This window comes from Leptosomus discolor, chromosome 11 (genome assembly GCF_034619465.1).
Source record: "Leptosomus discolor isolate bLepDis1 chromosome 11, bLepDis1.hap2, whole genome shotgun sequence".
Lineage (NCBI taxonomy): Eukaryota > Metazoa > Chordata > Aves > Leptosomiformes > Leptosomidae > Leptosomus > Leptosomus discolor.
Genome location: NC_141401.1, coordinates 15829187 through 15856578, shown reverse-complemented (window position 1 = coordinate 15856578; position 27392 = coordinate 15829187). Strand labels below are relative to the sequence as shown.

General features: G+C 54.0%; 1 protein-coding gene across 1 annotated transcript; it reads right to left on the bottom strand.

Annotated features, from left to right (window-relative positions):
• On the bottom strand, window positions 1-24745 carry SEMA7A (semaphorin 7A (JohnMiltonHagen blood group)). The gene is made up of 14 exons (XM_009958205.2): window positions 24634-24745; window positions 9502-9635; window positions 8540-8590; window positions 8139-8234; window positions 7648-7732; window positions 6978-7088; window positions 5580-5719; window positions 5035-5213; window positions 4721-4829; window positions 3837-4035; window positions 2073-2188; window positions 1544-1695; window positions 957-1024; window positions 1-555 (listed from the first exon to the last, which is right to left on the bottom strand). The coding sequence occupies exons 1-14, from the start codon at window positions 24743-24745 to the stop codon at window positions 206-208; spliced, it is 1902 nt and encodes a 633-aa protein (XP_009956507.1). The 3' UTR covers window positions 1-205.
• Window positions 24746-27392: the final 2647 nt, after the last annotated feature.

Genomic DNA, 27392 nt, shown 5'->3' with positions numbered 1-27392 from the left:
CTGGCCCTGCAGTCGCATCCTCCTTGCCATGACTCTTCCACTAAGGCCAAAGATGGAGGGGTTGCTGCCCAGGACCCCTTTTGGGACAGTCCAAAATTAATGTTCAAGGAGTGACTAAGAGAATGTGGATCTCGCCTCAGATGCAGACAGCAAGTGCAGGAAGAGCGGCCGCAGCCAGCATGGTGGGAACGCAGTCCTGTCGTATTCAGTGGAAGAGCTCCACCAACAGCACCATCAGGAGCAGCTGCAGCCAAGAGCCAAACGTCATGGTGGCCTGGCCCTTCTGGGACATGAACCTGAGCTGGTTGACCAGGCGCTCCTTCACCAGAGCCTGCCTGAAGCCATCCTCCTCCGAGATGCAGACGTAGTGGCCGTAGTGAATGTGGCTCACGTTCTGGATGAAGTGGAAGCAGTCCTGCTGGGGGTGGGTGGTGTTGCAGGTCTTGATGAGGCTGTTGTTGTGGTACCAGTTGTAGGTGGCATAGTGGGACTCGATGGGACAGTTGAGGTAGTAGCGGGAGAAAGGGACGACTGTGATGTTCTGAAAGTCATTTACTGGAAGAGATTGAGAAGCGGGGGATGAGACAGGTATGTCCAGGAACGACAGACTGCCCCACAAGTCTGGAGGGAAGAACAGTTGGGTCAATGGGGACATGTCACACAGCCATTTAACAGCAATGACGGGGCCTGACCCACGCCTGGTGAAGTCTGTGGGGCTCTTCTCCCAGGACATCAGCAAACACAGAGTTTAAGCCCTCTCACCCACCCAGCTCAGAAATACATATGTTATCTAGCGATTACCTGCAAACTGAGACTTGCTTGGTGTCTTGGTTTCTGCAAGTTCCCCAGCAATGAGTTGCAACACCTTGCTCAACCCATACAAAGACCCAAGAATCAGTCACCCCCCCCCAAACACCCCCTGGTTACACGGTCTACAGCTCAAACCCTTTACACACCTTCCATAATATGTCGCTTTTGGCACTTTCCTTGCCACAGGTCCAGGTTCAGGTTCTGACGCACCTCCCTAGCAGATGGGGATAAGCGTTAACGAAGCATTAACGTCAGGGAAGCAGCGCTGTAGGGATCGGAATTGCCCATACAAGATGTGGCAGATCAGATAAAGTTTAAACACCTGCTATTATCAGAGTAAGGAAAACCACACCCCACATCCCCACTTAGGAGGCTGGTGGATGACAAACGTGAGACCCAGCAACTCACCGCAATCAACTGCTCTAAACAGCACTACAACCAGCAGAGCTACGCACATCTCTAACCGCAAAAGAAGGGCTGAGGACTCAAAATCCATTGACCTCTCCCTCTCCAGAGCAGGGGTGCTGCAGAGGTACAGTTTTTGGGTACAGCACAGACGCCTGTGCTGTTACTGCCTGGACACGATGGGCTCATCTCTCTGCAATGGGAAGATGGCCTCAAAACCACGTGCGGCCCTGGCCGGGAAGGGGAATACTGAGGGTCTGGGTATTTCTCACACGAAAGCAACCAGGTGAAGGCGATGGAGAAACAGCAAGCTGTTGGTGCCACGTACCGGTTCAGATAAACCGACTGACAACTCCCATTGAACCACCCGCAGTAGGGGTCCCTCGCCAGCAAGCAGCTCTCACAGTTGTTGCGATACACCCTGCACATGTCCATGGGTATCTCCATGACTTTATTTGTGGAGCCGACATAGAGCATGGCCTGCAGGAAGAAAGCAGAGAGGCTGATCATCTCGATACTGTGTCCCAGTGATGCCTCACGAACATCTAGTACTCCCGGATTTCACCCCGGGAGCAAACAGCCACCTTCTTCCCTCGCCTCCAGGAGAGGAGGTGTCTGAAAAGCCTCTTTGCCCACTGGCCTGAACAGACAGAGAGTTATCCAGGACTGGGGACATCAGCCCAGCTGTGAGGATTTCGCAAAGCTCGCTGCCAGACCCCCCCACAAACCCACCCAGAGGCTACTTCCAGATCCAGGGGCTGTCATTAAACCGTCAGTCTCTGCCTCCCCTGCTGCCTGCTTTTAAAGCTACAGCCCCACCCACTGTTTTCCTTTCTATGGAGCAGGCAGAGACCCACCCTCTCGTGGTCCAGGATCATGGCCTGGACTGGGTCCTTCTTTGGGAAGACCTGGAGCTCCATGATGTTCTGCACCCCATCTGGCAGCTCCACGATCTTGTGGATGGATCCCTTGTCTAGAAAGAAAGAGAGGAGAGCCCTGATGAGGCACACTGAGAGCAGAAAGGCAAGGCAGAGGGGCTGCAGGCAGGGCTGGAGAAGCCAGGCAGAGAACCTGCTCTGCCTCCAGCCCCCGCTGTGGCAGACAATACCCACCCTGCAGAGCCAGGCTTGGCCGGATTGCTGAAACTGGCCACCCAGAGAAAACAGGACCTTTCTCAGAAGGAGCCTGCTTGCTCTGCCAGGGAATTGTCCCCTAGACAGTAGTGCTTCCCACAGCAGAGCCCTGTCACCCTTCCAGCCAAGGAGCCACAAGGAACCCATTTCCCATCGCCCTTCGGGACCCGGCTGTGCCTGCGCTGTCACAGCCTCACAAGAAAACCCACCCGCTCTGCCGTGAGCACTGGCCTGTTCTTGCATGCGCCTCATCTCACCACGCGCCTGAGGATGAAACTTTGGGGTTTGCCTTTCTGATTCTCTAATTAAACTGACTCCCCTCCCCAGTTAAATGACTCCAAACTGGTGATTTAAGAAAATGAGTCAGTTTGGTGGAGGGGTGGAAAGGCAGAGCCTGAGGAACCAGGGCTCAGGAATCCTCATCGTTTACCCTCTTTTAGTAATTGCACGGTTTCCCCTTCCCAAATAGTTACTCCCTTCTCCACTATCAACCAGGGGGAGGTGAAAGATGTGACCCCAGGTCGGGCAGGGATTAGGACCTCCCAGGTGCTGCCCTTGCCTCCGTGCCCGTCCCAGCGAGGGTGGGCAGCAGCCCTGCCAAGCTCTGCATCTTGCAGCAAGGCGTTAGCTGCATTTAGGCTAAGGCTTTTGGCAAAATATGAACAATCCGAGCATGCGTGGGCCCTAATCCAACCCAGGCCACCTACTGAGAGCAGTCTGCGTTTTTTTAATCACAGATTAGGAAACAAAAGCCCCAGAAAGTTCCTCCACAAGTGCCAGCGAACAAATCCCAGCCCAGTGCAGAAAAAGGGAGGAGCACAGCCACAGGGAGGCAGGCAGGCAAGAGAGGGAAGCGCTGGGTTAGGGACCCCTGCACCTTCTGGGCAGCGAGCAGCTGCACCGCGTGGGAGCCCGGGCAGCTGCCTGACTGAGCTCGCCAACCTTTTGCTCTCCATCCCGTTTCACTGGTGGCTGAACTGCCTTGGCCCAGCTCCGCAGCACCTCCAGCTGCCCCAGGACTGGTGGCAGCTGTGCTCAGCTGGCTGTGTCTCCAGCCAGAGGTGCTGGCCTCACAGGAAGTCTGCATGGCTGCGTTAGAGCAAGCAGGGACAGGAGATGACAGAGTGGGTCCCTTTGCAAAGGATTTCTGCTTGACAGTGTAAAGCTGCACCTGGGGAGAGCCGTGCTACCCCTCCCTTGCCCTAAAAACACTTGGCCTGAGACCCACCACAGGCTGAAGTGGCCCAACTGGGTAAATCCCACCTGCTGGGATTCTGCTTTCAGCCTGTCTTTACCTATGCAGCCAAATTGGATGTATTCACTGTACTGGCACTTGGCAGCTCTCTTCTGCTTGACAAACATATGCTAAGCTGGGAACACAGCCCCTTGCTTCACTCTGCATTGGGGGTCTCATCTGCCTCCCTTGGGTTCCCTGTCCTCAAGGGGAAAGCAAACTCCGGGGAACTCCAAGGGAATGGTTCCCAGTACCTGTCGCCAGATAAAGCACGTTGTAGCGGTGTCCATCACCCGCAGTGACCTCGTGCACCCCAATCTTCTGGTAGCGGTGCTTGTTGTGGAATAAGGGGCTCTTGGTGGGGGAAAGGGGCTCCACCCGGTCCTCCACCTCTGGGTGGCTGTCAGCTATCTTGAAGGTCTCACTCGGGGTGTGTTGTCCAGAGGAAACGCACTGTGGCAAGAGGGGACAAGAGCCACCGTCAGGTTCAGACAGGTCCCTGAGGATGGGGCTGGAGGGCAGGAGAGCAGGGCAGGGCACAGCACAGATACCTCAGCCCAGAGGAGGATGCCCAGGCACAGGTGCACAAGCCTGCCCTGGGGGTAAACACAAGCCCTGGGGCTGCTGTGACTGTGCTCGTGTCGGGCCCTACCAGTGATCTCCCCTGCAGAAGTCGCCGTTTAGGAGACTTCTGCCCTGTCACCCCGCAGAGGCTTAGGGGAGCCTCCCCACCACCTGCTGTTTGCTGTTACAGCGGCGCACCCGTAACACCAGGGCTTGGCTGCAGCTTGGCTTGGTGCAACCCACAGGGTTAGCAGACACAAGGCAGGACATTGTCCTCCAGCTTCACACACGAGAGTTCACAGACCTGTTTGCTGAGGCACATAAGAGCCCATCTCCCTTTGCTTTCTGTGAAGGCAATGGACCTTATCCAGCCTCCTTTTGTTTCTGGCAACAAAGCTCAGATCCTTCCCACAGTGCCTACAACCTTCCTCGCCTCCCCAGCTCTCGCCTGGCTGCTCAGGGCTGGGACCATCCACTCACCTGCCCCAGCTACTCTGACAACTGCGGTGGCAGAGCAGGGGCCAGGTCAGGAGACCTCTCCACTTCACGTGGACTTCTTTTATCACTCACTCACCTGCCCAGGCTTGATCTCTGGGTTGGGACCATTATAACCTTTGAGTTTGGATGTCCGAAACACATTGTCAATGTCCCCAAAGGAATAGACACAAACAGCAGAGCTTCCCCTGCGGGTAACAAGACAAAGAGAGAGTCAGGGAGATATTGGCCATCACCCCTACGGCTGGGGCATGGCTGTGTGCATCGCGTCTTCGCTGACCGTGTCTACTCCAGCTGTTTTCCACCCACATGCCTGCCAGACAGACTAAAGGGCTGAAAGAATCGATTTGGCCCATGGGACAGGACATCCCCCCATTCTGCAAAGAACCTCACCAGGTGTTTGTGAAGAGCCCGTAGACTTTGGATTGCCTCCAGTTACTTGCAGGGACAAAAAAGACATCTTGCAACCAGTTGAAGTTGCCCTTGGTGACCGGGTCGACACAAATCAAGCTGGCTTTCAGGAAGGTGGTCCACTTGGAAGCAGAGAGTGAACTCGTTCCCCCTTTGTCTTCCTGGGGGAAGAGGGAAAGCAGGGAGTCAGGGTTTGGCAGAGAAGAACATAAAGACCCCGCCTTGTCCAGCGTCTTGGCTGGATAACTGGGGGATGCTCCAGAGGTATATTTGACGCTGGTCACTGCAAGGATCATATACCTCTCTAACACCCCAGTGAGACAGAACAGGGCTTCCTCTCCCCTACAGGCAAGATGGCAGCCAGAGGATGGGATGGCCAAAGGACACGGCTGTACCCCACACAAACTCTGTGACAGAGGAGAGAATTGAGCCAGAAGGGCCAAACCACGTGCTCATAACACCAGGCATGTCCATCTGCCACCCCTGTAACACTCTTGCCCCCCCACCGTACACTGTTCCCCTGGTACCTTACACAGCTGGGCCACACGGGAGATGTTTCTAGGGGCCTCGGGACTCTTATCTGGGTTGTCTTCACGAAAGAAGTAGTAAATCTTGTCCTGGTGAGGCTCTTCGTGCCTTAATGTGGTGGCTTTGACAAACTGAGGGTCTGAAAAGGGAAGTGAGACATCAGAAAACCTTGGCCTGAACACACACGTTTCATCTGAAAAGCACAAGCGTGCTCTGCAGCTAACCACTCACTCTCAGACAAGAGGAGGAAACGCAAACACCACCAGCGCTCCAGGCAAAAGACAGGTCCGAGCCCATCCTCTACACCTGACTGGTGGGTTCATGCCACCTTCCCAGTGGGTTCCCTTTCCTCCCCCTCCTGCCCAACTCCATGCACCCGTTCCCTTGAAGGCCAAGTCCCCAGAGCCCAGTGAAGCCTTGGCTCCTTAGCAGCAAAGGAAACCCATTCTCCCTTCTGGCACAGGGGAGCCGTAATCACGCAGGAAGGCTTCCTCGGTGGGAACAAGCTGCACTGTTGTTTGTGTTTGCTGTGGAAAACCCAATGATGCTCTTCCTATTAATACACCACTGCCACAAAGGGCAGCAGGGTCCCTCCAAGCATCGTTAGTCAGTGTCCCCATGGCAGGGAGTTCTGCCAAAGCGTGGGACTGGCCTCGCGGCTCTGGGTCTATCAGGTTTGTTTGCCGTGCCTTGGTTCCCCCCTTCACTGCCCTGCACGAACAAGCCCTGGTATGCCCTGGTGTCATTTTGATTTGATTTGGTCTTTGGCCAGGGGTTCAATGATCTTCCATTCCCCAGTGTCCCTGGCAATGCGATAAGCTCATGGAAATTGGAGGAGGGTCCTTTCTCTCTATTCCCCACCCTGTCCCATGTACAGCCCAACATGTTCCTGTCTCAAGGTCTCACCCTGGATGGGGATTTGGAAAGTCACTGCCCGGACTGGAAGTTGTTCTTCCTGTTTCCACCACCACCACATGGCAGCTGATCGGCACCTTTACATAACCGTATTTCCTTCCAGCATCTGACAGGGGACTCGTCACCCATTTATCTCCATTTCCCCATCTCCTCACCCCGAGCAAGAGGAACTCACTTGTCAGTTGCTTTGTCCCCGAAGCAAAGAAGTGAAATTCCCCCAGCTGGCAGCAAGAGAGCTGGAGGGAGCCGCTGGGTCCCTCCTTACCAGCCTTGCAGATGGGGACCGGCTCAACCCTCTCCACAGCTATAGGGGTGACTGAACCCAAGCCAGAAGTTCTGAAGCTACACCTCAGCTGGGCAGAGAGGACGTACCCCTCCAAGCTGTGCTGTGTACTGAGCATGGCCCACAGCTGTGGACTGACAAAGTGTCCAATTTCTCTACCTGGTCGGTTCCACACCTTCAGGATCTGCCCCGTACTCACTCTGCATCACTGTGTCGCTTGTGTAGAGCTCTCCACCCCCTCTCACTCGACGGAAACGGGGTATCTTGCCATTCTGCTGGCTCTTCTTGATGGTGGAGTAGATGTCATGACCTGTGGGATAGGAAGGCTCATTTGCAGCGAGCTGTTTCTGGAGGGGGCAGAAGGGTTTGTGAGAAGAAAACAAAGAACCAAGAACTCTCTGGGCACATGGACTCAACAGAGATGGTGGATACAGGTGAAGAAACCCAGTATTCACTGCCCAGGACCGAGCAGGCCTGGCAGGACTCCCTCAGTGCTTTTCCTTAAAGAGTTGCAGGGACAGATTCTTGCTCTGCCTCTGGGAAGGATCCTCATCCGTCCCTCTGCCAGGTCCACAGCAGTAGTGTTACTGCAGGGCCCTCCTTCCCTGCTGTTTCCATTGCACTCTACCCTCCCGCACAGAGACTCAACCCCCATGCCCTAGACAGGAATAAACCACCTCGTGCCCTGCTCTGTCCTAGAGTGATGTGCATTTCAATGAGGCAAAAGCCAGAAGTGCTAATGCCAACCCTCCAACTAGAGCAGAGGGACAAAGCCCTTGGAGCAGCCTCAAGGTGCCTCTTTTTGTTACAGAGAGCCCAGCCTTCCTGCACAGCCCTACAACTGAAAATAGGTCAGCAGTCAGACTTACCGTCAACGACGACGAGGGTATTTGAGTCAGGGGTGAAAGGAGCAATTCCCCTCCCATCCCACGAAGTGCTCTCCTTCCTCTGTGTCTGGATAAGGACAGAAACAGTCCCTAAGTATGATCAGTTCAGGGAAGGCAAGGGAGCCAGGTGGCCACAGCCACTCCTGAGGCAGGAGGAAAGCAGCTCTCCTCAGCTGGCACAGCCCCAATGAGGGAAGGATGCGGCCCACTGTCGAAGGGGCCAGGCAGAGCCCCTGCTGCAGGCAGGAGATGAGGAGAGGGGGGCTGTGACAAGTGGCACATGCAGACCTCTGCTCATGTGGGCTGTGCCGTGCTCTCACGATAAGCTCCTCGAGGGAGCTGGCATTTGGGCATTTCAGAGCACTCCGAGAAGGAGGGGGGATCAGGGTACCATTTGACAGATAAAGACAGCCCAAAGCAAAACAGTAAGTGCTTTGCTCTTGCAGGTCCTGTCACAGGTGGCCACAACGTACCAAGTTCCAGCAGGTGGGAGCGCAGGCCCCAGTCCCACACACTAACAGCCCATCTCCATACTTCTCCACTAACGTGAGGTAATTTTTATTGTCCTCCTGCAAGAGAAAGAGGAGCATGAGCGGCTGCGAATGGCAGAGCACAGCCCCACAGCTCCAAGCCCACAGCACTGCCAAGCACACTGCTACACGGCTTCCTGTCTTTTTCATGGGTCTTAAAACCAGAGGAGGAAACTAGTATCATCTCATCTGATCTCCTGCTCCACACGCACTGGAGGTCTTCACCCAGAGAGAGCACATGAGGAGCATACACAGCTCCTTCCCCAGCCGCTCTTCAACACAAGTCCTCCGACCCTCACCCATCCAGCCGCTCCACATGCTGTTCCACCACAGGCAGGACCTACCGAACTCCCAGGCATCACGCACTGTCCTTCATTTTTCACTGGGAAGTCTTCCTAGGATAAAAGAGAAAGAGATGTACTTTAGTTCCTTCCCTCTAAAAGCGAACTGACTTGAGCTCAGCCCCAGGCACTATATGCTAGTCACTCTCTTCACAAGAAGTAAAGCAAGCACGTCACCGAGAAGGTCATTAAACACTGCAACGCAGCACTTTTCCCCATCTCAGCATTTGAAAATCCTTGGGGAAGCTGGGCTGCATCTCTCAGGCCCTCAAGGTGATGGGGAGAAGTGGGGATGCAGGGCCAAAGCGGCTGGCATGACTGGCAGCCAGCCTGGGCTGCTCTCCGAAGGATGTGGGGAAAGCATCTGTCGTTGTAGGGAATGGGTGTTCAACAGTGGGTGGTGGTGTCCAAGGGTTGGGACACATGAACCACACTGCTCCTGGGAACACTGAAGGAACAACAAGGGAAGTTTCTGGGCCCAAACTTCAGCAACAGACTTGTTTGAGAAGGACAAGAAAGGGTTTCCTGTTGTATTAACTCAGTGCCCAGCTGATCCTAAACTTCCTGCTTTCAAGGAAAAGTAGGCTGGGCTCTGACAACAGAAAGGGTTGGGAACACAGCTTCTCCCCAGTGACATGAATATCCCTTCTCATGCTAAAGAAAGGGTCCCTCCCTGGAAATATCCTCCCTCTGGGGCTGCAAAGACCTCAGGGGGACCACAGCCTGGGAAGAACCCACCCACAGCTAGTGTAGGAGACCTTCCCCTTGCTGCAGTCGTTCCTCATACTGACATTGCAGCTTCCCAGATGGATGGGGCAGGCTAGGCAGAGACCAGACCCTTCCAGGCCTGACTTAACTGCTGGCAAAGACACTGAGCAAGGTATCAAGTGCTTGAGCCGCGAGATGGATGCTGAGCACTTTCTTATAGGGCTCCACGGCCAAACTTGTTAGCAGAGCATCCTTACCGTGTAGTTCTCATAGGTGGCAAAGTCGTAGTAATAAAGCTTTCCCTCTCCCCCGATGTAGATGGCAGAGCTGTCTTCTTTATGATAGAAGACGGGGTACTTCTCACTCCTGGGAAATGCATACTCCCTCGCACCTGGGCACAGCACAGAGGAGACGCGCGTCAGGGGACCCGCAGCTGACGGCAGAGAGCACCCGCAGCCAGCTCAGGCTGATCGAGTCCCTTTCGGTGTCCTCGGTGCGAGTGATGAGAAAAATACAGACACGGGGCTGGAGGCCCTGCGGGATGGCTGGCCCAGCGCCAGGCAGGCAGGGAAAGGCAGCTCCCAGGCTCAGAGCTGAGCTGTTGTCCCCTTGGCGCCAGGGGACAGGAGAGCTGCACAGTGGAGAGGCCCTGCCTGGCCCCTGCAGGGCTGATGATGGAAGAAGAGGAGGAGGAAGGGAAACTTGGCTGCAGGAGCTCTTGTAGGAGAGCAGAAGCTCAAAGTGACTTAGACCTGGCTCTGCAGCAGCCGGGCGAGCGCTGCCTTCCCACCTGCTCTAATGGCCGAGGGCCTCCTGCCTCCCAGCTTTGAGAGAAAGGGCTCCCTCCCCTCTCTGGCCACCCTCAGATAACCACTGCAGGCAATTGCCTCATCAATTTGGCTCCTGCACCCTCTCACATCTGACATGCCTGATGCTTTTTGTGAGCCGCTTTGGGACCTTGCACACGCTTAATTGAAGCTGTGAGTTCTTGTCCGGCTGAATGGGAGAGGAGCTACTGCGCTGCCTTGCAGCTGAGGGTCAACCTCCCCGTGCCCACAGGTAGATCATCTCCCACCAGCCACAGCCCAGCATCGCACCTCTCCTCGCCAGCCTCCAGCTGCACTGTCAGCATCCTCCTTCCAAGGGCCAGGAGGCACAGACAGGGTTTGGAGCCTCCGGGTGGAGCCCAACGTGACAGGGGAAGGCTGCACATAAACCTGCAACTCATGGGCTCCACGCCCAGCCATGAACAAGAACTGAGCTGCAAGACGTAGGACCCATGTCACAACCGATTGCTGAAGATGGGCAGCTTTCAAGGCCCAGCTTGGAGGAAGAACTGCCTGTCCTCTCCTCTTTCCTTCCTCTTTCACCTTCCGGCTTTTCTAGCTCCTCTTTCCTAAAAACATCCTCCTTTCCCCTCTGTGTTGCCAGCTCAGGTGCGAGAAGCTGGCCCTGCATCGCAGGGCCGTTGTGAGCCTCCTCCCCTGGGGCTTTTGCTGTCCCTTGATGGGGTCCACTGGTCCTGCATCCCTCTCTGGGATAGTGCAGCCACATCTGGGCAGCTTTGAGCAGCCGTGCTGGGACCCAGCTCCATAGTAAGGTGCAATGCACGTGGCTCACGTGCACTGCCGTAGGTTACCTTGTCCCCTACCATAGTTTGCAGCAACGACATGAGAGGGATTGCTCCTCCAAGGGGGAAAAGCCTCCGATCAGGACTGACCTCTGCTTAGCGTGACAGAACCCTCTGTTTTCATCTCTCCCTCTTTTCCCTTTTCCAAAGAAGAGGGGGCCTCTCCTGGCAAGTGCTGCTGCTTCCAGCAGACAGACAAAGACTGCGTCTGCCTCAGGAGCTGGCTGCCCGCACAGACAGGCAATTAATCAGTGGCACGTGTCCCTCTCTATTTATAGGGGCACTTGGCAGGACAGGCAAAGGACAATCTTTGCACAGTCCAGCACTCCCCCTCTGCCCGGAGCATGTCGCACAGGGGTCCCGCCAAGACTCCACAGAGCCAAAAGTAAAAAAAGACTTATTAGAGGTCATTGGAACTACTGAATGCCTGCTTGATTTGTGCCTTTTTGTCTCCACTTCCCTATGCTGGTCTCCCCTCCTTGGGGTCTCTAATTCCTGCGGGGTTAAACGGCACCCAGCAAGCAAGGCAATTCCCTCACCAGCTTGGCTGATGATGGGAAACCCTGCCAGACCCCCTCAGCCACAAAAAGAGAGGGTGAGGGTGTGCCGTGGGACAGAAACCATCTCTGCCCTCCAGCCCGCAGCTTCTCGTTAACGCAACACCTCCAGGCTGCCCTTCCCCTGCACTGTGGGACAGAGGCCACGGGGCCTGTGGCAGCAGGGGGGCATTCGGCAGTTGGGACCCCGCAGCTAGGAACGCCCGGCTGGAGGACGGTCCCTGCCCACTCCCCAGCTCAACCGTCTCTCCTCTGTCCAAGGACTTGGAGAAACTCCTGAGCATATGCTTTGCCTGCTGGAGAAGCTGGCATCGAGTCTTCTTCAGAGTGACTGTGCAACTCGTTTGCCTAAGTGGCCCTACAAGTGGGAAGCCAGCGGGCATGCCAGCTAGCCTGGGGAATCTCAGCAGCCACAGACTCAGTATCTCCTTGCCAAGGAGGACTAACCCCTTTTTCACCATCCCCCTTCCCAGCAGTCCTCAAAATCCCTCTCTTGGCCCAACCTGCGGAGCAGCCAGGCAACAGCCCACGCACAAGGGAGCCCCTAAAGCCCTTCTCCCCCATGCAGCTATCACCGCCAGCACAACCCATCGCCAACACACCGCAAGCAGGGCTGCCCAGACTTCAGCAAACTTTGCCCTTGTTTTCAAGCCTCCAGGCCAGCTCCTAAATTTGCTGCTAATCCAGGAAAATACACCCCTGCAGACATTCCCCGCTCCTCCTCCTCCACCTCACCCTTTTGCACACTTCAGCCCCGCGTGCTCCTATTACCTTTGGTTTCGTTTTGAGGCTTTTTCATAGCACTGCCTCTTTCTTAATCTCCACTCTGAGAGCCGTGCCAACCTGCAAGGACACACTTCTCTTCAAAGAGCCAGAAACAAACAAGCCGAAAACAATAATTTGGTTGGCGCCAACATATTATTTATCCTACTGCTCCCCGGGGACGGCACTGAATCACTAAGCTGCAAGTAAACAGCTCTGCTAGCCAGGGCCCAGAAGTGTGTTTGCAGCTCCAGCTTCAGCTGGCAGGGAGCCTTTCAAAGGTGTTTCCGTGGGCAGGTGCTGGGGTCCCTCTGCCTCTGCGTCAGCCCTCTGGCTGACCTGCAAACCTGGCCTTCAGCCCCTGCTCCGCCTTAAACAGCTCGGCTTAGGCAAGTAGCTTGATCCTCTTCACCTCTGCTTCTCATCTGGCAGGATCAGGGGGAGCAACACTGCACCCCCAGACTGGGGGCCTGGGGTATAAATGGCTTCAAGAGCCAGAGGTGACAAGGCAGAGGGCATCTAATGGCCCACACTATGTCCCCAAAGAAGGGGACGTGCCTCTCCTAGCAAGTCCAAGGCTGCTTTTGACACTGCAAATAAAGGCTCACCACCGTGGAAGGGGGAAGGCATGACCTTGCCACCACCCTCCCTCCGAAATCAAGTCCGGAGCTTCACAAGACACAGGGCTCATTTCCAGAGCCTTGCTAACCCCGCCAAGTCCCTTTGCCTGGCATTTACTGCAAACCCCACCGTCAGCGCGCAAATCAATGGCACAATTGTCAACTGAAATGCTAACCCCGGTCAGGAGGAATGAATGGGAGAAAGAGAGGCTTTGTGCTTTGCAGGGGAGATGGAGAGTACCACACCAGATTGAATAAGAAGAGCGATATTAAACGAGGGAGAAGGCGGGAGCCCAGTGCATCTCGGAAGGATGCCTGCAGGGTGAGGAGGAGGAGGGAGACAAAGAGGGAGATGCTCTGGATGAGATGAGGGCAGGGAGGCCCATCCTAAACACACAGAGCACTGCAGATAACAGCCGGAGCAATCCTGCTTCCCATCTGACAGGGTGAAACAGGCCTGCCTCCCTAGACATGGCTTGTGCAAATCCACCTTTAACGACACACCCAAGGGCTCTCTGGCTCCCTTCAGGTCCAGGAGCCCCTTCGGAAAGGCACCAAGAGCCTGGGCAGAGCCTGGTCCTCCCCACAGCAAGGCTGGGCTCCCAGAGCATCCCAGAGCTTTGTGCAGGGGGGGTAGTGTGCCCTCCACCTCCAGAACAGATGTCCAACCCGAGAAGCAGTGTGGGCGTGCAGCCTCATTGCAGGCAAACTCAACAACCCAGCTCGCGTCCCGGCTGGAGGGCTGACTCAGCTACGGCGGTCCTTCTTCCCTCCGCACTCCCCCATTCCCTGGTCTGGCAGCTGTCTCCAGCACCCCAGACACTTGGCTTAGTCACTGGCTTGCATGGCTCCCAGCACCGGTAGCGGGCGAGTCTTTGCCGGTCTACGATTCACTGGTGCTGGGGGAGGACTACGTCTCCCTAAAATGGAGGTGATGGTTCAACTCTGCTCTGGTGCCAGCATTTTAAAATAAGGAACTGAAATAAAATGGGAAAAAGAAAAAGGGAAGGAGGACGAGAAAAGAACCTGCTGCTTCTTGGGAGCAGCACTGATGCAGACGAGAGGCAGATCCTTTACTTGCTGCCCATAAAACCCTTGTTAAGTGGGACCTCCCTCGGAATACGAAGAGGGGAAAGCAGGCAGGGTTTACCTGCTCCCTGGCATTACCTGCTTCACACCACAGGGCCTGTGCTACAAGCTGCCTTAGCTACGCTGCCTGTGTTCTCCCAAACTCTCCTGCTGCTGCCGTACGATGGGGACACAGGGCTGGGCCACCTGCCAAATGGCAAAACAGGATTTAAACTGGTGCAGCGCCGAAGCTTGTGAACGCAGCCAAGTCTCCTGTGCTGCCGTGCTCCCAAACGCCCAGGCAATCCACCCGGCAGCCCTGGGAACTCTTCTCGCTATAACACGTTGTAACGCTGTCAGTCGTTACCATCAGGCATCCTACCCTCCCCGGCACGATGCCGATGACACCGCCACCTGCTCTGCTGCCTGTAGGTCTGACAGTGAGCACACTCCTGCCTGCGTCACGGCACTGGTAGAAGCCTTTCCTGGTTCCCTCCTTTTCCAAACAATTTCTCATTTCCCAGGTTGTATTGCTTCCTTCCTTTTTGAATAGACTGAACAGACTATGACCTTGATAGCAGCATGTCTCTGCTGCAATCCGACTGGGATTGGCTCTGACGCCAGAAGGAAAAGCTCCCTTCTTGATGCTGACTCATGGACCAGCCGTGCGGGGGGGTCCCCCGGATCTCATCCCCTCCACCTGTGCCAGGAGCCCTCAGCCCCCAGCAATGCGGGCCCGGCCGTGAGTCAGGGCTGACTGTGTGCTCCGGGCTCCTGCACATCGCCCCGCTTTTGGGAACATGAGAGCCATCTCGACTCGATGACACCAACCCCTTTTCCGCTCCCCATTCCCCAGCACATGCAGGATGTGTGACGCGCAGCCCAGCACGGGCAGATCAACTGCTTTCCTTGAAGGGCCAGGAATGTGATTCAGGTCCGCTGCCTTAGTCACCCACCCGCTTTGGGGTCAGGACTCCTGGTCCTGCCTCTGACATCACTCTGCAGCACAGTTCCAGTTTCACTGTTCCCTCAGGTGAGGCCGGGAAGACGATCCCCAGATTTCCAACCTGCTTGGCGAGACACCAGCCCCACCAGCAGACTGTCCCCTCCAAGGGGAGCATGGGGACTCACAACACCCACCCCAGAGGGATGGAGACACCCCAAGGGGCTTCCATGGGTCCCCTCCATCCCTAGGAGAAGGACTGGACTGAACCACACCGCTCCCATCCAAGAGCCACGCGCCGTCTGTCTTCCCAGCTCTGCCACGGATGCCGGCAAGAAGCCAAGCTGCGCTTATTTTTTTAGATGATCTATAATTTCCCAAGTTGAGACATTTTGGAAGGAGGAAGTATGCCTCCAGGGAGCAGCTAGGTTTTCCTTCCCCCATGACTTTGCCTGAAGGGAGTAATGTGACACAAGGAAACCACAGTCAGGCCGGCGGGGTGCTCCCCAGAGCCCAGCTCACCCGCCAGCCATCCCCTTCCCAGAGGACAGACACCTCAAGCAGCCTGATGGGCTTCTGCAACCCAGCAGATCCTGCAGTGACAGAGTTTTTTATAGGAACTGTTTGTCTCTAGATGAGATGACCCACAAGGGACGCTCTGGACGGGTTTGCTCTGACCTGCCATGGAGTAACCGAAGGGCTGTGAGCTGCACGTTCTCCAACACGACACTGGCCCTGTAGAAAATGATATGCTTTTGCGGGAGGGGTTTCTGAGAAAGCGGCAAAAAGGCAATTCAATGTGGGAAACCACTTCCTTTTCGTTGCTCACAAAACAGCTTGGCCTCTCGTTCCCTCCTCTCCCCGGCTTACAGCACCAGCACGCCGCCGAGGGATTCAGCCGCACCCCTGGGAGCTGGGATCCTTACAGCCAGCCCTCAGCGCTGGGGAAGGAGAGGCACAGGCTGAAGGACCACCCCTCGGGGAACAGCGCTCAGTGTGCGGGGCAGCCCCACACCATTTCAGTCCAACCTGTGCTCCAACATCAGTCATTTCTCAAAGAATGCGAAACAAAAAGAGCAGAACCACTACAGCCCCATCCCCTATACATTTCTATCCTGGACCCCTAAGAGCTCCTTCCAGAGCCCTTCCAGGGCCAAATATCATCCTTGTCCCCCTTTCACTCCCTCTCTGGCCCCTACCTATTCCGTTTGGGACAACGTAGCAGACTGGGAGCATGGCCATGAGTTGATGCCCATCAGCCTGGTGCGCAGCCCATCTCAGAAGGGGTTTTTGCTGCCTCCCTTCCCCTCCTGGTCTCCTCTCTCCCCTGCCTTCTTTTCAGCATGCTTGTAGGGACCACCAAAAACTCCTCTGCAGTAATAGTCTGCTACGGGCCAAAAAGGCATTGAGGAGCAGCAGCGGAAACCAGACAACCAGAAAGAGTGCTAAAAATGTCTCTTGCTGAAGTGGGACCAGACACAAGCGCATGTGTTTCCTGCTCCTTAAAGCCCTCTGTGCTCTCCTAGGGACCACACGGCTCCCTGCCACAGGGAGACCCTGAGCTCGTGCCCACCATGGGAGCCTTACACGGCAACCACACTGCTTACATCTCTTCTCCTCCTGCCCCGAGCACACAGCACAAGCAGGAAAACCACTGGTGAAACACAGGTACACTCATTTCTAGTGCCAGCTGCTGGAGTCAAAGAGCAGTCACCGGCTGTGACCAGCAACTCTACAAAGGGCAGGGTCTGGAAACCAGATCAAACAAGCCTCTTTGCAGCCATCAGTCATTTCCTACATATTTCATAACCGACACAGCCTCTCCCACCAGGGCAGGGAAGGGCACTGGCCAGGTAGGGCAGCAACGCCGAGGTCAGAGCAGCTGCCTTTGCTTTAGCCAGACCTTCCTACAGAGCATGTGTGTGCCCAGAAAGGATAGAGTAAGCCAAATGGTTTCCCAGGGAAGGCAAAGTGCTTTCATCAGCCCAGGGCAGGTAAAAGCCCTGACCGTAATTCTCCTATGCCCTCCATCCTCTAGGAAACGTTGCGGTTCGGTTCCCAAAAGCAGCACAGCCGAAAGCGAGGGCCTGGGCTGTGTGCTGCTCTGGCTGTGTGCTGCTCTGGCTGTGTGCTGCTCTCCTTTCTGTTTCCCATCTGTGGCCATCGCCCTTCACACAGAGAGGCGGCGAGCCCAGCATTGGGCAGCACAGGGAACCCGCAGGAGGCTGGCAAGCATTAGGGGGATGTGCACCCCTGAACACTAAGGCGTCCACGTGCTTGTGGGGAACCCAGAAGAGAGGTGTGAAAGCACGGAGGGAAGACATGCAGCTGGGAAGGCCACACTACTCAAACCCAGACCTGATCGCCTTAAACGTTTCACTCCTCTTTCTTGTTTTAAGTTTGCAGCAAGGCAGAGCGACAGGTTTAATCAGTTTGGTATTTCTCATCCTGTCTCTCCCCCAAGACAGTTTGGAGATAAGCAGCATTTAATCCTCTGCCAAGAAACCTCACGCTCTTTTCTTACACCCCTCCCCAACTGCTTCCGACTCCCTCTAAGCACCCCACCAAAGGAAGGAGGAAGGTCATAGATATATCGGTAACATTTACATCCTCTCCACAGCGGGACTTTTCCACCCTCGGCCAAGCCACATTCCTGGCTGCCACCATACGACATTGCTTGCCTTTTCTTTGGCTTCATCCCCAACCGCTCCTGAAGACCCTGCAATCACAGGGTGCTCGTGCGGCTGCTTTCTGCTGCCCTCGAGAGATCCCTGCCATCAATAGCAAAATGCTCTGGAGCAGAGGAAACAATTCAGCCTGCATTATCGGGGATATATCCTACAAAAGCTCTCAGCCTGTGTGCAATCCAAATGCCCGGGAGGGCCACACTAGCGCAGTGGGAAGGCTCAAGCTCACAGAGCACTTTCTAACTAGACAAATATGCTTTTTTAGAGTTACGCTACAGAAGGCAAATATTCTGGCACATTAATGATTTCCACTCTATTTCTGGTAAGCTCTGGAGCGTCTTGGCAGCAGGCAGCAGTGTTCAGCACAGGGGTGAGCTAGGGCAGGAAAAAAGAGGAAAAAAAACCCCAACACCCTCTCGGTTTGATAACCCAGCTGCTGGGCATGGGCACGCCTGCTCAAAAGCTCTCCTGAGAGCTATGCAGCCTATATCCCCTTTGTGAGGGGCCTCCAAGCCACAGCCAGAGCCGGCAGCCATCCCAAACGCCCACTCAGCAAGCAACAAAAGAGACCCCTAACCTGCAGCCAGGAAGGAACAACTCTTGAATGCAAAGCCTCTGCCATCAAGCAGGGCTTCGTGAACGCGGGCAGCGCTGCAGGGCTCCGCTTACCCTCTGAAGGCTCGAACCAGAGTGCTTCGCGCTCCAGCAAAGATGGGTTTCTCCTTTTTAAACACAAAATGACGACGTGACAGGCATGGCAGTATTTTCTATGCAGGCTAACACATTACCAATATCCCCTGCCCATGCCTCCCGCCCCATGCTCAGCCCCCCCCAATTATGCAGCACTGAAGCCTGTGCCACTGCAAGATGAGTCCAGAGCCTTTGATTTCACAGGCGCAGCTTGTCATCTAGCAGGTACGTTTTTCCCTACCAGCCCCGAAGCCGAGCTGCCTGCTGCACCCTATGGATTGCAGGTGCTAAATTTAGAGCCAGGTTTTGTTACTTTCCAAAAGCCTTTGTCTGTAATGACAGTCCCGAGCTGTGCCGTGCTCCTCCTGGAACCTGGGGAACTTTGGCCTGTGATTATGGTATTTTATCATACGGTCACTGGAACAACAGCAGAACAACAGAACGATGGTTTTATCAGGAAAGAGAGCACAGCTGCCCCTCCCACCAGGAAGATCAGTTTCCAGAGAATGATTTATCAGAAAAAGCTTTCCAGGATAAAAATTGCCCAGCGTACTTCTATGAGCATTCACCAGCAAAACGGCCGCTTTACCTTTTAGCTTAATTGGCAGCAATCTCCCACCTCCCTGCTGCTGGTTAGGGCAGGGCAGCTGAGAAGCCCTTCTCGGGCACACGCCCTCTTCTCGCAGCCCGGGGGAGGCTAGCCAGGAGGTGGACATAGGGTAAGGGGACCCTGTGGAGTCCCCCATGGAGCCTTCAGCCTCTGCAGAGGTTTAAAGGTGGGAAGGAAGACCTGTGCCTCAGGAGCAAGGATGAAGTTTCAGCTCCCTATAGAAAACAGATGAGATCATGCACGCAGCAAAGGGACTTCCTTGCTAGATTGGGAAGGGTCCTCTCATGCTCTTGCAGCCCTCCTGCTGCTGTAGGCTTCCCACCCCTGTAATGAACATCAGCCAGGTCTCAGCCCTGCAGTCTTCTGCGTTTGTGCCAGGGAAGGCCACGCACACCTTTCTAGCATCCCCTTGCTGCCCACTTGACCCCCACCAGCAGGAACACACAATATCCATTCTTCTCACATCCATCTTTGGCTGCAGCTCTGCGTTACTCAGACTTGGAAAGCCAAACCACTACGTTAGTCAGTCGTTTGAAACCAGACGCTCAGATCAGACTTTCCAAAACTTGCGTTATGCAAGACACAAGCAAACTCATGGCCACGGTTGTTGTGAGCAGCCCAAGGGCAGGTGTCTGGCCAGGGCTGTCTGTGCATTCCCCAAGCAAACTCCTACAGCTCCTTAAACTTTTGATGTCCTCTCCCTCCCAGTACACATGCCAGATAAAGGAGAACAGTTTAACGCAAGTGGGTAATTAGATGTGGAGTCATCGGTGCAGGAGGATGCTGACACCAGTCAACAGGGCTGAAACTGGGGACTGAATGGTTACAGCACTAGAGAAGCAGAGCTGTCATTAAGGGCAATATTAGGTTCATGATACAAAGCCTGTTGCTCCAGACTTAATCTGCTCTGAAATTAATAGAGATGGTAGGAGATGCTTCTGCATCCAGCTCCTGTGGCACTCTTACAGCACTTCGCTGTCACACCAGACACAGTTAGACACAGCCTACTACACCGGGTGGAGCTGGGATTGAAAAGAAGAGTCCTATTCTTGGAGCAACCAGGAATAGCCACATACCATAGGATGTCGCTCAACAGGAGAGTTGGCCGCAAAACAAGCAATTTCTTCCTTCTAACTCACCTTCTAGACCTTTTTCTGGAGACCAGCTTCTTTAAAAAGCATCTTGTACTCAGTACTTAGATTTAGTTTGTCCTGCTTTAAGGCACCGAGCCTGACTACATCAACTACAGAATACCTTCCCAGGCCAATTTTCTGCAATCCTTACCCTGAATCAGCCCAAGGGCTGGCACAGAGCTGGGAAGAGGGTCAGCAATTTGTATCTGGCTCTCTTTCCCAGCCCTGGGCATTTCAGTGCAATAGCCACAACTTTTATTAGTTTGCCCATGCCTGTTGTTTTTGTGTCACGCTCTTGCGACAGGAGGTGGTTGTGATTCACTAGCTTGGTTTGTTTGGTTTGTTTTTCAATCTGCGCAGAGCAAAAAATATTTTCAACCAACATTTTGATACCAGCATCACTCACCCTGTGAAAATGAGCTGTCTGCAGAAAATAGCAATTGCTGGAAAAGTGAGAAGCTTTCTCCTGGAAATGTTGATGCTCCAAGAGCTTCATGTGAAACTGTCCTACAAAGATGTTTCACACCCGTGGGACCAAGGCTCCTGAGGAAACAGTGCCACTGTCACTGAGGAGTAAAAGCTCAGAAGCTCCCTCACTTTGCCACCACCCCCCATTAGCATGAGTTCAGCCTCATCACTAGCTCTCTTCTTCCTTTGCTAGCCAAATGCAGCACCATCGCACCGGTGGGCACGAAGAGCTCCTAGAAGAGCTCCTGCAGCACTCACAGATGCTTGCTGGCACAGTTTTCCCAGGGCAAGGACAGGCAGCTGAGCTTGGCAAAACCCAGGAGCTACTATTACAGGCAGCGTGGGCAAACTCCAGGAACGGCCATTTCAATGCCCGCCCTGTGATCCAGGGCAGGCTACAGCCAGTTTACCCAGTCGAGGCAGCCAAGGTTCAAGTGTATAACTTTCCCTGTGAGCTATGCATCAGCTCGGAATCGGTCCCCTCCAGCTTCCAGCCTTATCTGTTTTAATGAGAAAGAGGGGAATAAACCATCAGACCCCATCATACCCCAAGGCATAAATGCAGCAGGCGACCAGAGACAGGCTGTGAGTTTGTTCTGGACCTACACAAGTATGAGCAAACAGGGACAAGACAACCTTAAGCTTGGCAGTAGTTAAGAATTATTCTTGTGCTGCGCTGAAGGCCCCAGGCTATAGCAGCCTGACCCAGCCCTCAGGCTCCTTGCTGTCCTCACTACACTCTGCTCTCCCGATGCGATGCTCGGTGACTTTCCGGTCATGAGACAGTCAGCCTGGGATGGCACCCACCCGCTCCCTACAGAGGGGCTACATCTGCCCACTCTGTCACCCAGACAGCTCTGCCCAGCCCCGGGACACAGCGGTCTCCGTCTCTGCAGATGGACCAGAAGAGTAAACATGATATCTGCGCTGACAAGCAAAAGCTCAGCGTGGGATCTGAACGCACCTTTTTCAAAGCAAAGCCCAGCTGGTCAGTGTTTAGTTAGGAAAATACATGGAGGCAGGGGGAGGATAGGAAGAACAGGGAAGATAAGCAAGAACACTGTGTGCAAGGTTGAAGCACTTGCTTCTGCGCGAGCCCAGGCTGCTCAGGCTGAACTCCTTCCCACTCTGCAAATCAAAACAGATAAGGAACTCGCCACTTACAATCTTCCTTCGTTAGGGCACTGTGGAGGGTAACAGCCAGAAGAGACCCTGAGCCATCTGTGTGCTGGGTCAGCTGCAAAGGGGAAGGGGGGCAGATTCCTTGTCAGTAAAAAGGATCTTAAGCACTTTAGATATGACCAGTGGTCTGGAGCTGACCTCAGCCCTTTGCTCTGAGTTTCTTCCCCCTAAGGGGAAGAAATCCTGCAGAGTCAGATGTGTTTTCAAATAGCTGCTTACCCAGCAGGACCCCAGAGCTGGCCACCTGTGCCGGCTGCTGGGAGGGCTCCAGGGATCCCTCACCCTGCTGCCGGTGGCAAACGCTCCCAAGCACGTACTGAAACTGGGCTGATCTTTGGGGAAAGCAGGCCCCTACCTCACCTCCTCCTGCACTGTTGCTGCGGCATCAGGAAGGCAAAATAAGGGCAAAACAGCGGCCGAGGCCTCGGGACTGGCTTTATATGCAGTGCATTCACAGAAAGGCAGATCTGCAGAACACTGTGCTCCAGCCACCCACCGCCCCAGCCCGACACCACAAGTCCAAGTCCCCAGGACTGTGAAATTACTTAAATCCAGGAGCTCCAAGCACCGCGACAGGCTGACTCTGTTTCTTTGTCTTCAGATCTGACCTCGGGATTGTGCCACCCAAGCCCAGCTGCATTTTTTTCCCAGCTCACGGTGTCCTCTCACCTATTTCTTGCTATGAGACCGGATAATGAGGGTCCATGGGGCAAAACAGCAGAGGAGTTCAGGCTGCCTGCAGTGAGGCCAGGGCTCTCTGCCTGGGTCTGGTAGGGTACTGGTGAGGGGAGCAAGGCTGAGAGATGGAAGGGCAGTTGCAGCTTTGCCCAGCACCAATTTCCTCCTCTCCCCCAGCACTGCAGCCTGGGGAGGGATCCCACACACGTACTCTTCCCTCCTGGAGAGAGCTGGGCTCTGGCCAACACCAGGAATCTCTCCCTTCACCCGCAGGGCTGTAACGTCTCGAGGTGTCTTTGCTGAGGCTGCCATACCTGATGCTGGTGATGGGCTGTGGCATGTAAGAAATTTAATTACGTGACGAGCTGCCAGCTCCCGCAGAGCCCAGGGCTGAGGCCAGCACTGCACCACTGCAAACACCAGCACACCAGGCCCAGCCCCGGCACAAACACCCAGGCAAACGTCCCGGACTGCTGCTCTTCTCCATCCAGCTCCCAGCCTCCGCGACCAGGGCTCGAGCCGCAAACAGAGCCCTGCAACACCAGCAGCCCCGTGGCGAGGGACGAGCCTCTATACATGGATGCACACAGCAGCAGTATGCTGAGCTGCAGGTGCTACTGCTGCGCTCGCCTGTCATTGTGTCTGGAGCACTGGGGAAGTTAAAGAGGGCTCCCCGTCACCCACTGCACCCCCTTTGCCCTTGTCCTATTTCTTCATCCTCTTCCAGAGCCTCCCCCTCCACCCTCCTCCTCACCCACAGACCCACTTCCTAAAGGGTAAAGGTTACAATCTGATAACCAGGACACAGAACTCACTTTTAATGAGCGTGCCACACAGCTACCTACCTCTGATGCCTCCCTAACTGAAATCCCTCGTGGCCTGTGTCCCAGCTAAGCTCTCAAAATAAGAAAGAAGACAGACATAGAGATAAGCAAAAGCTGATCCCCTTGCAGGGAAGTGTCCTAACACTAATTGGCTTCGCTGTTTCTCTGTGTTCAAAGCCAGGAAAGCCACCATCTGACACAGATGCAGGGACAGGCCAAACGACCGTACAGCGTGTGCATGCCAAGCACAGCCCAGGGAGAAACCAACCACTCGAGCCCTCTCTTCCCCATCAGCACAGTTTTACTCCAGGACAGGCATTTCCAACCAAACTAGATGCCAGCAATTTAACTTTTCCCACTCCTCCCCTAAGTGGAGCAGGGGAAGTGTCTATGGACCCCCATCCTCTGCTCAGTCCCAGGCTCTGTGCCTTCTCCTCCACTTGCATGCCCTTTTCTGAGCCACTTCATTTGCCAGCAGATACAACAAATGACGCAATACTAGGAGCAACCTTTCGCTGCCCTCCCTGCCGGTGTCTCTCCCCTTTGTGCCACCAACGCGGCAGGCAGAAGCCACCTCCGAGCCACGCACCCACCACCCTTCCCTCTGCTCCTGGCCCTTCATCCGCAGGCAGTGATGGGCCTGAAGAAGAAGGAGGGCATAATAAATAGCGGCAGAAGAATAACAGATGGCGCAGAATAAACCACGGGAAATTCGTGTCCTCTGAAGTTGTCAGCGAATAAGAAACACAGAGGAGCTGTTGTACTGCAGAGCAGCGTGAGATCCGCAGCTCGGCTGAACCCACTGGCTTAGCCAAACACTAGAACCGCCGGGGACAAGACGGGGTCTTTTGTTAAAACCTCCCTGGAGGGTATTAATCAAAAAGCTTGGAAGACACATGATAAAACCAGTAAACGTTAGTCTGCTCTTTTCAACACATGAAGCTTGGGCTGTACTCTAAGCCTGCTGCTTGAAAACATTTCTTTGTTCGGCTTCTGTTAAGATCAGATCTCATTAGAAGTCCTTGCGTGCCATTTCAGACATATATATTTTCTCAGAGAATAGAGCTCTGCTGCAAATATTTACTCACAGAACTCATTTGCAGCTAACAGGGTAAGTACATTGGATGAGTACGAAAATTCACTGTATTATGCAGATACACTTCTCCCATTTCTCCCTGCAAGTTAGGGGAAATGGTTACTGTGTCTGTTTCAGGGCTTTCCAACAGCCTGCAATATACCCAGCTCGCAGGAAAATGTTTTTAGAAAATAAAAAGGGACGGACTTGGCAAGAACAGGGACCTAAAAATTCAATTAAAAGCAAGCAAGGAACCCAGAAGCCCCTTCCTGAGATCACAGGCATTTTAGTTCATTTTAATGAGAGCCCAAAGTCTCCCCGCAAAGACAAAAGACATAAAAAAAAGACCAACACTTGTCCAAAGACAAGACACAGGTAGAAAATACACGGCGCAGGGAGTAGCTGCCAGCTGCAGACACTGCTGCATCTCAAGGTTGCAGCCGACTGCAGCCCGGGACTTACCTTGCGGAGCCGTGATGATCCTGGGGTTCACCTTGGAGCGCCCTGCTGCCCATATGCCCAGCTGGCTGGCCCACAGGGCCACGAAGAGGGCCACGGGCGATCTCCTGCCCATTTCTACTTATTCAGCAAGCAGAGATCATGAGCTTGTGAGGCTGATAGCTGCATCGCTTGCCTTATACAAAAGAGCGGGCAGCAGCCAATGACAGACAGAGGGAGGGACTTACAACTCATAAAAAAAAAAAAAAAACCACCAAAGTGACTCTTTTCATTTAGTACCTGATCTTCAACAATTCAGACCTGCAGGCTTTGCTGGGGTTTTGGCCCTTCTTTCATTTTTTTTCCCCTCCTTCTCTAAGGGGAAGGTGGGAATCTGATGGCTTTGTTCACCTTCAGGCTCTACACAAAGGCTGCAGCTGGCCCAAGGCTTGCAATCAACTTATCACAGAGACTCGTATGAGCAATATTGAGGTTAATACAAATGAAACAAGAATGAAAATACGCGTGTGTAAGAATGCACAAGAAGCAACAGCAGACCAAGGGTGCAGAGACCGGTAACAAAGGATTGCCACTCCCAGTTGCTTAAATAGAAGGATGTGTCAAGGCCAGAAAGCCATGCTCGGATATTGAGGCAGCAGGAACAGAAGACCCCGCTCTGCCATCAGGAAGATGCAGCAAGGCTGCAGCATATCTCATGTGCCAGCACCCTTCCTGTTAGTGCCACAGTGAGAGAACAGCAAAGGGCCACTCCTAGTGAAATAAAACTCTGCCCAAAAATACATTCATCAAGACAAATACCAGAAGCATGACAACGACTCAGCTGTGTCCCTTACCCTGTGTCACACACCCCCTTGCCAGACCGGTTGAACTCGCATCGTGGAGCATGGTGGTGCAAATGACACCCCAGAGGGCATGTGGGAAATCCACTTGGAGCTGGGGTGAAGAAATACTCCCGTCCCTAAGATCCTGCCCTTACTTCGGTGACGCCAAAAAGGCGTGAAAGGACGGGATGCTAAGCACACCCCGCTCACGGGGCTGGCCGGCCACGGGGCTGTAGCACAGCCTTTGGAAAGTCACTTTGCCTTGCCAGCCCTCCCCATCCTCCCCATTCCCCATCGGGAGGCCAGGAAGGGCTGACAGTCTTTGTGAAGAGCTGTGAGGTTTGTTAATGAGAAGAGCAGGGCATTACGTGTAAGGAAAGCGAGGTTGGACGTGACCAGAATAGGAGAGCCCCACGGGGAACTCGCAAGGATGAGAGACGCAGCTGTGCTCTTTAAAGTTGGTATTGAAGCTAGACCCAGGACTGCTCTGCTGCTGAAGGAGACGAACAGCGGCAGGGCAAGGGGGGCATTCTGGAGGAAGCAAAAAATTAATGAGCCAGCTAATGGTGCATTTTAAGGACTCACAGGAGTTTCCCATCAACTCTAAGTATGGGGTTTCATCTTTCTCTTTAACCAAATATCTGCTTGGGTAATTACAGTATGATAACATACAGATCATTCTGGTTTTTCACTTTTGGACATGGTGATTCCCAGCTTTGAATCATTTTGCACTCCTGTTCACCTCGAAACAACTGCCCACTCCCCCCCCAGAAGCGGCTGTTATTTCTCTACCTGCCCCATTGCTCCCAGAGGTGCTAAACCCTGTTATCGCCTGTTTTCTTGCAGAGAAGGCTTCCTGAAAAACACCTAATTCATTACGACTCTTTCACAGAGTCAGGAGCAAAAAAGAAACATCATTTGTAAATCAAGAGCCTAAGCCACACAACCCATGCTGGTTCCTTAATAAACATGGAGCGTTAGCATTTTGCATCCACCCTGAATTTGGGCTACACTATGAGAGTTGCATACGTTATTATCTGGTTTGCCTTTTATGACACGACGCAGCTGGTGGGCTGGGAAACTGGCTTTCAACTCCCACTCTTGACAAAGATGCCAACTGGAAACACAGAAGGGTTCTGATCAGAGATGAACAAGGAGAGTTTCTGCCTTATTAGAACAGTAAATCCTTTGCTTTCCCCTTTTCCTTGCCCCTAACTAACACAGCTGGGGACTCTGCATGGTTAGCTTTAGGGTTTTTTCCACCTACAGCCAAATACAGTGCTCGTGTGTATAAAACTCAGCTTCAAAGTCCCCCAACTTTGGAAGTATTCATCTCTGGGCTCTTTCTACAACACACAACACCACTCCATGTCCTAGACCAGGAGCTGACCCCATAAGCATGGCTGTATTGTGGTCCTGGATTCAGAAAGAGGCTGTAGCACCTTTTGCTTTTGCTAAGCAAGAGACTCTGACAACTTGGTGCATATCAACCAAAACCAAAGCTGTGTGAGATCTCTGCATGCTGCTCACCAGCAAAGGAGCCCACAGCAGGAGAAAAAAGTGACGGCGGTGGAACACGCAGGTATGCAGGAGCATCCCACCCAAAATGCTGGTTACAACTCTTCAAACAAACGGTCTTCATTAAAACTGAGCTTTCACCCAAATGCCTTTGCTGCCTCCAGAAGCTACAGCTCCCCTTAGCGTCCTTTTTCCTCCCCACAAGCTCCTTCAGGGCAGCAACGTGACTGATAGCTGGGGTGAGCCTGACTCCCACAGACGTGGAAACATCAGATCACTGCACAGGACAACACTGGGAAGGTGACTGCGACACACAGGCATGATCTGGAGGGTCAAGGCAGTGGCACAATACACACTGTGCAATGCATTGGGAAAACAACCCCACCACAAGTTCCCCACAGGCAGGACTCTCACAGACGTTCG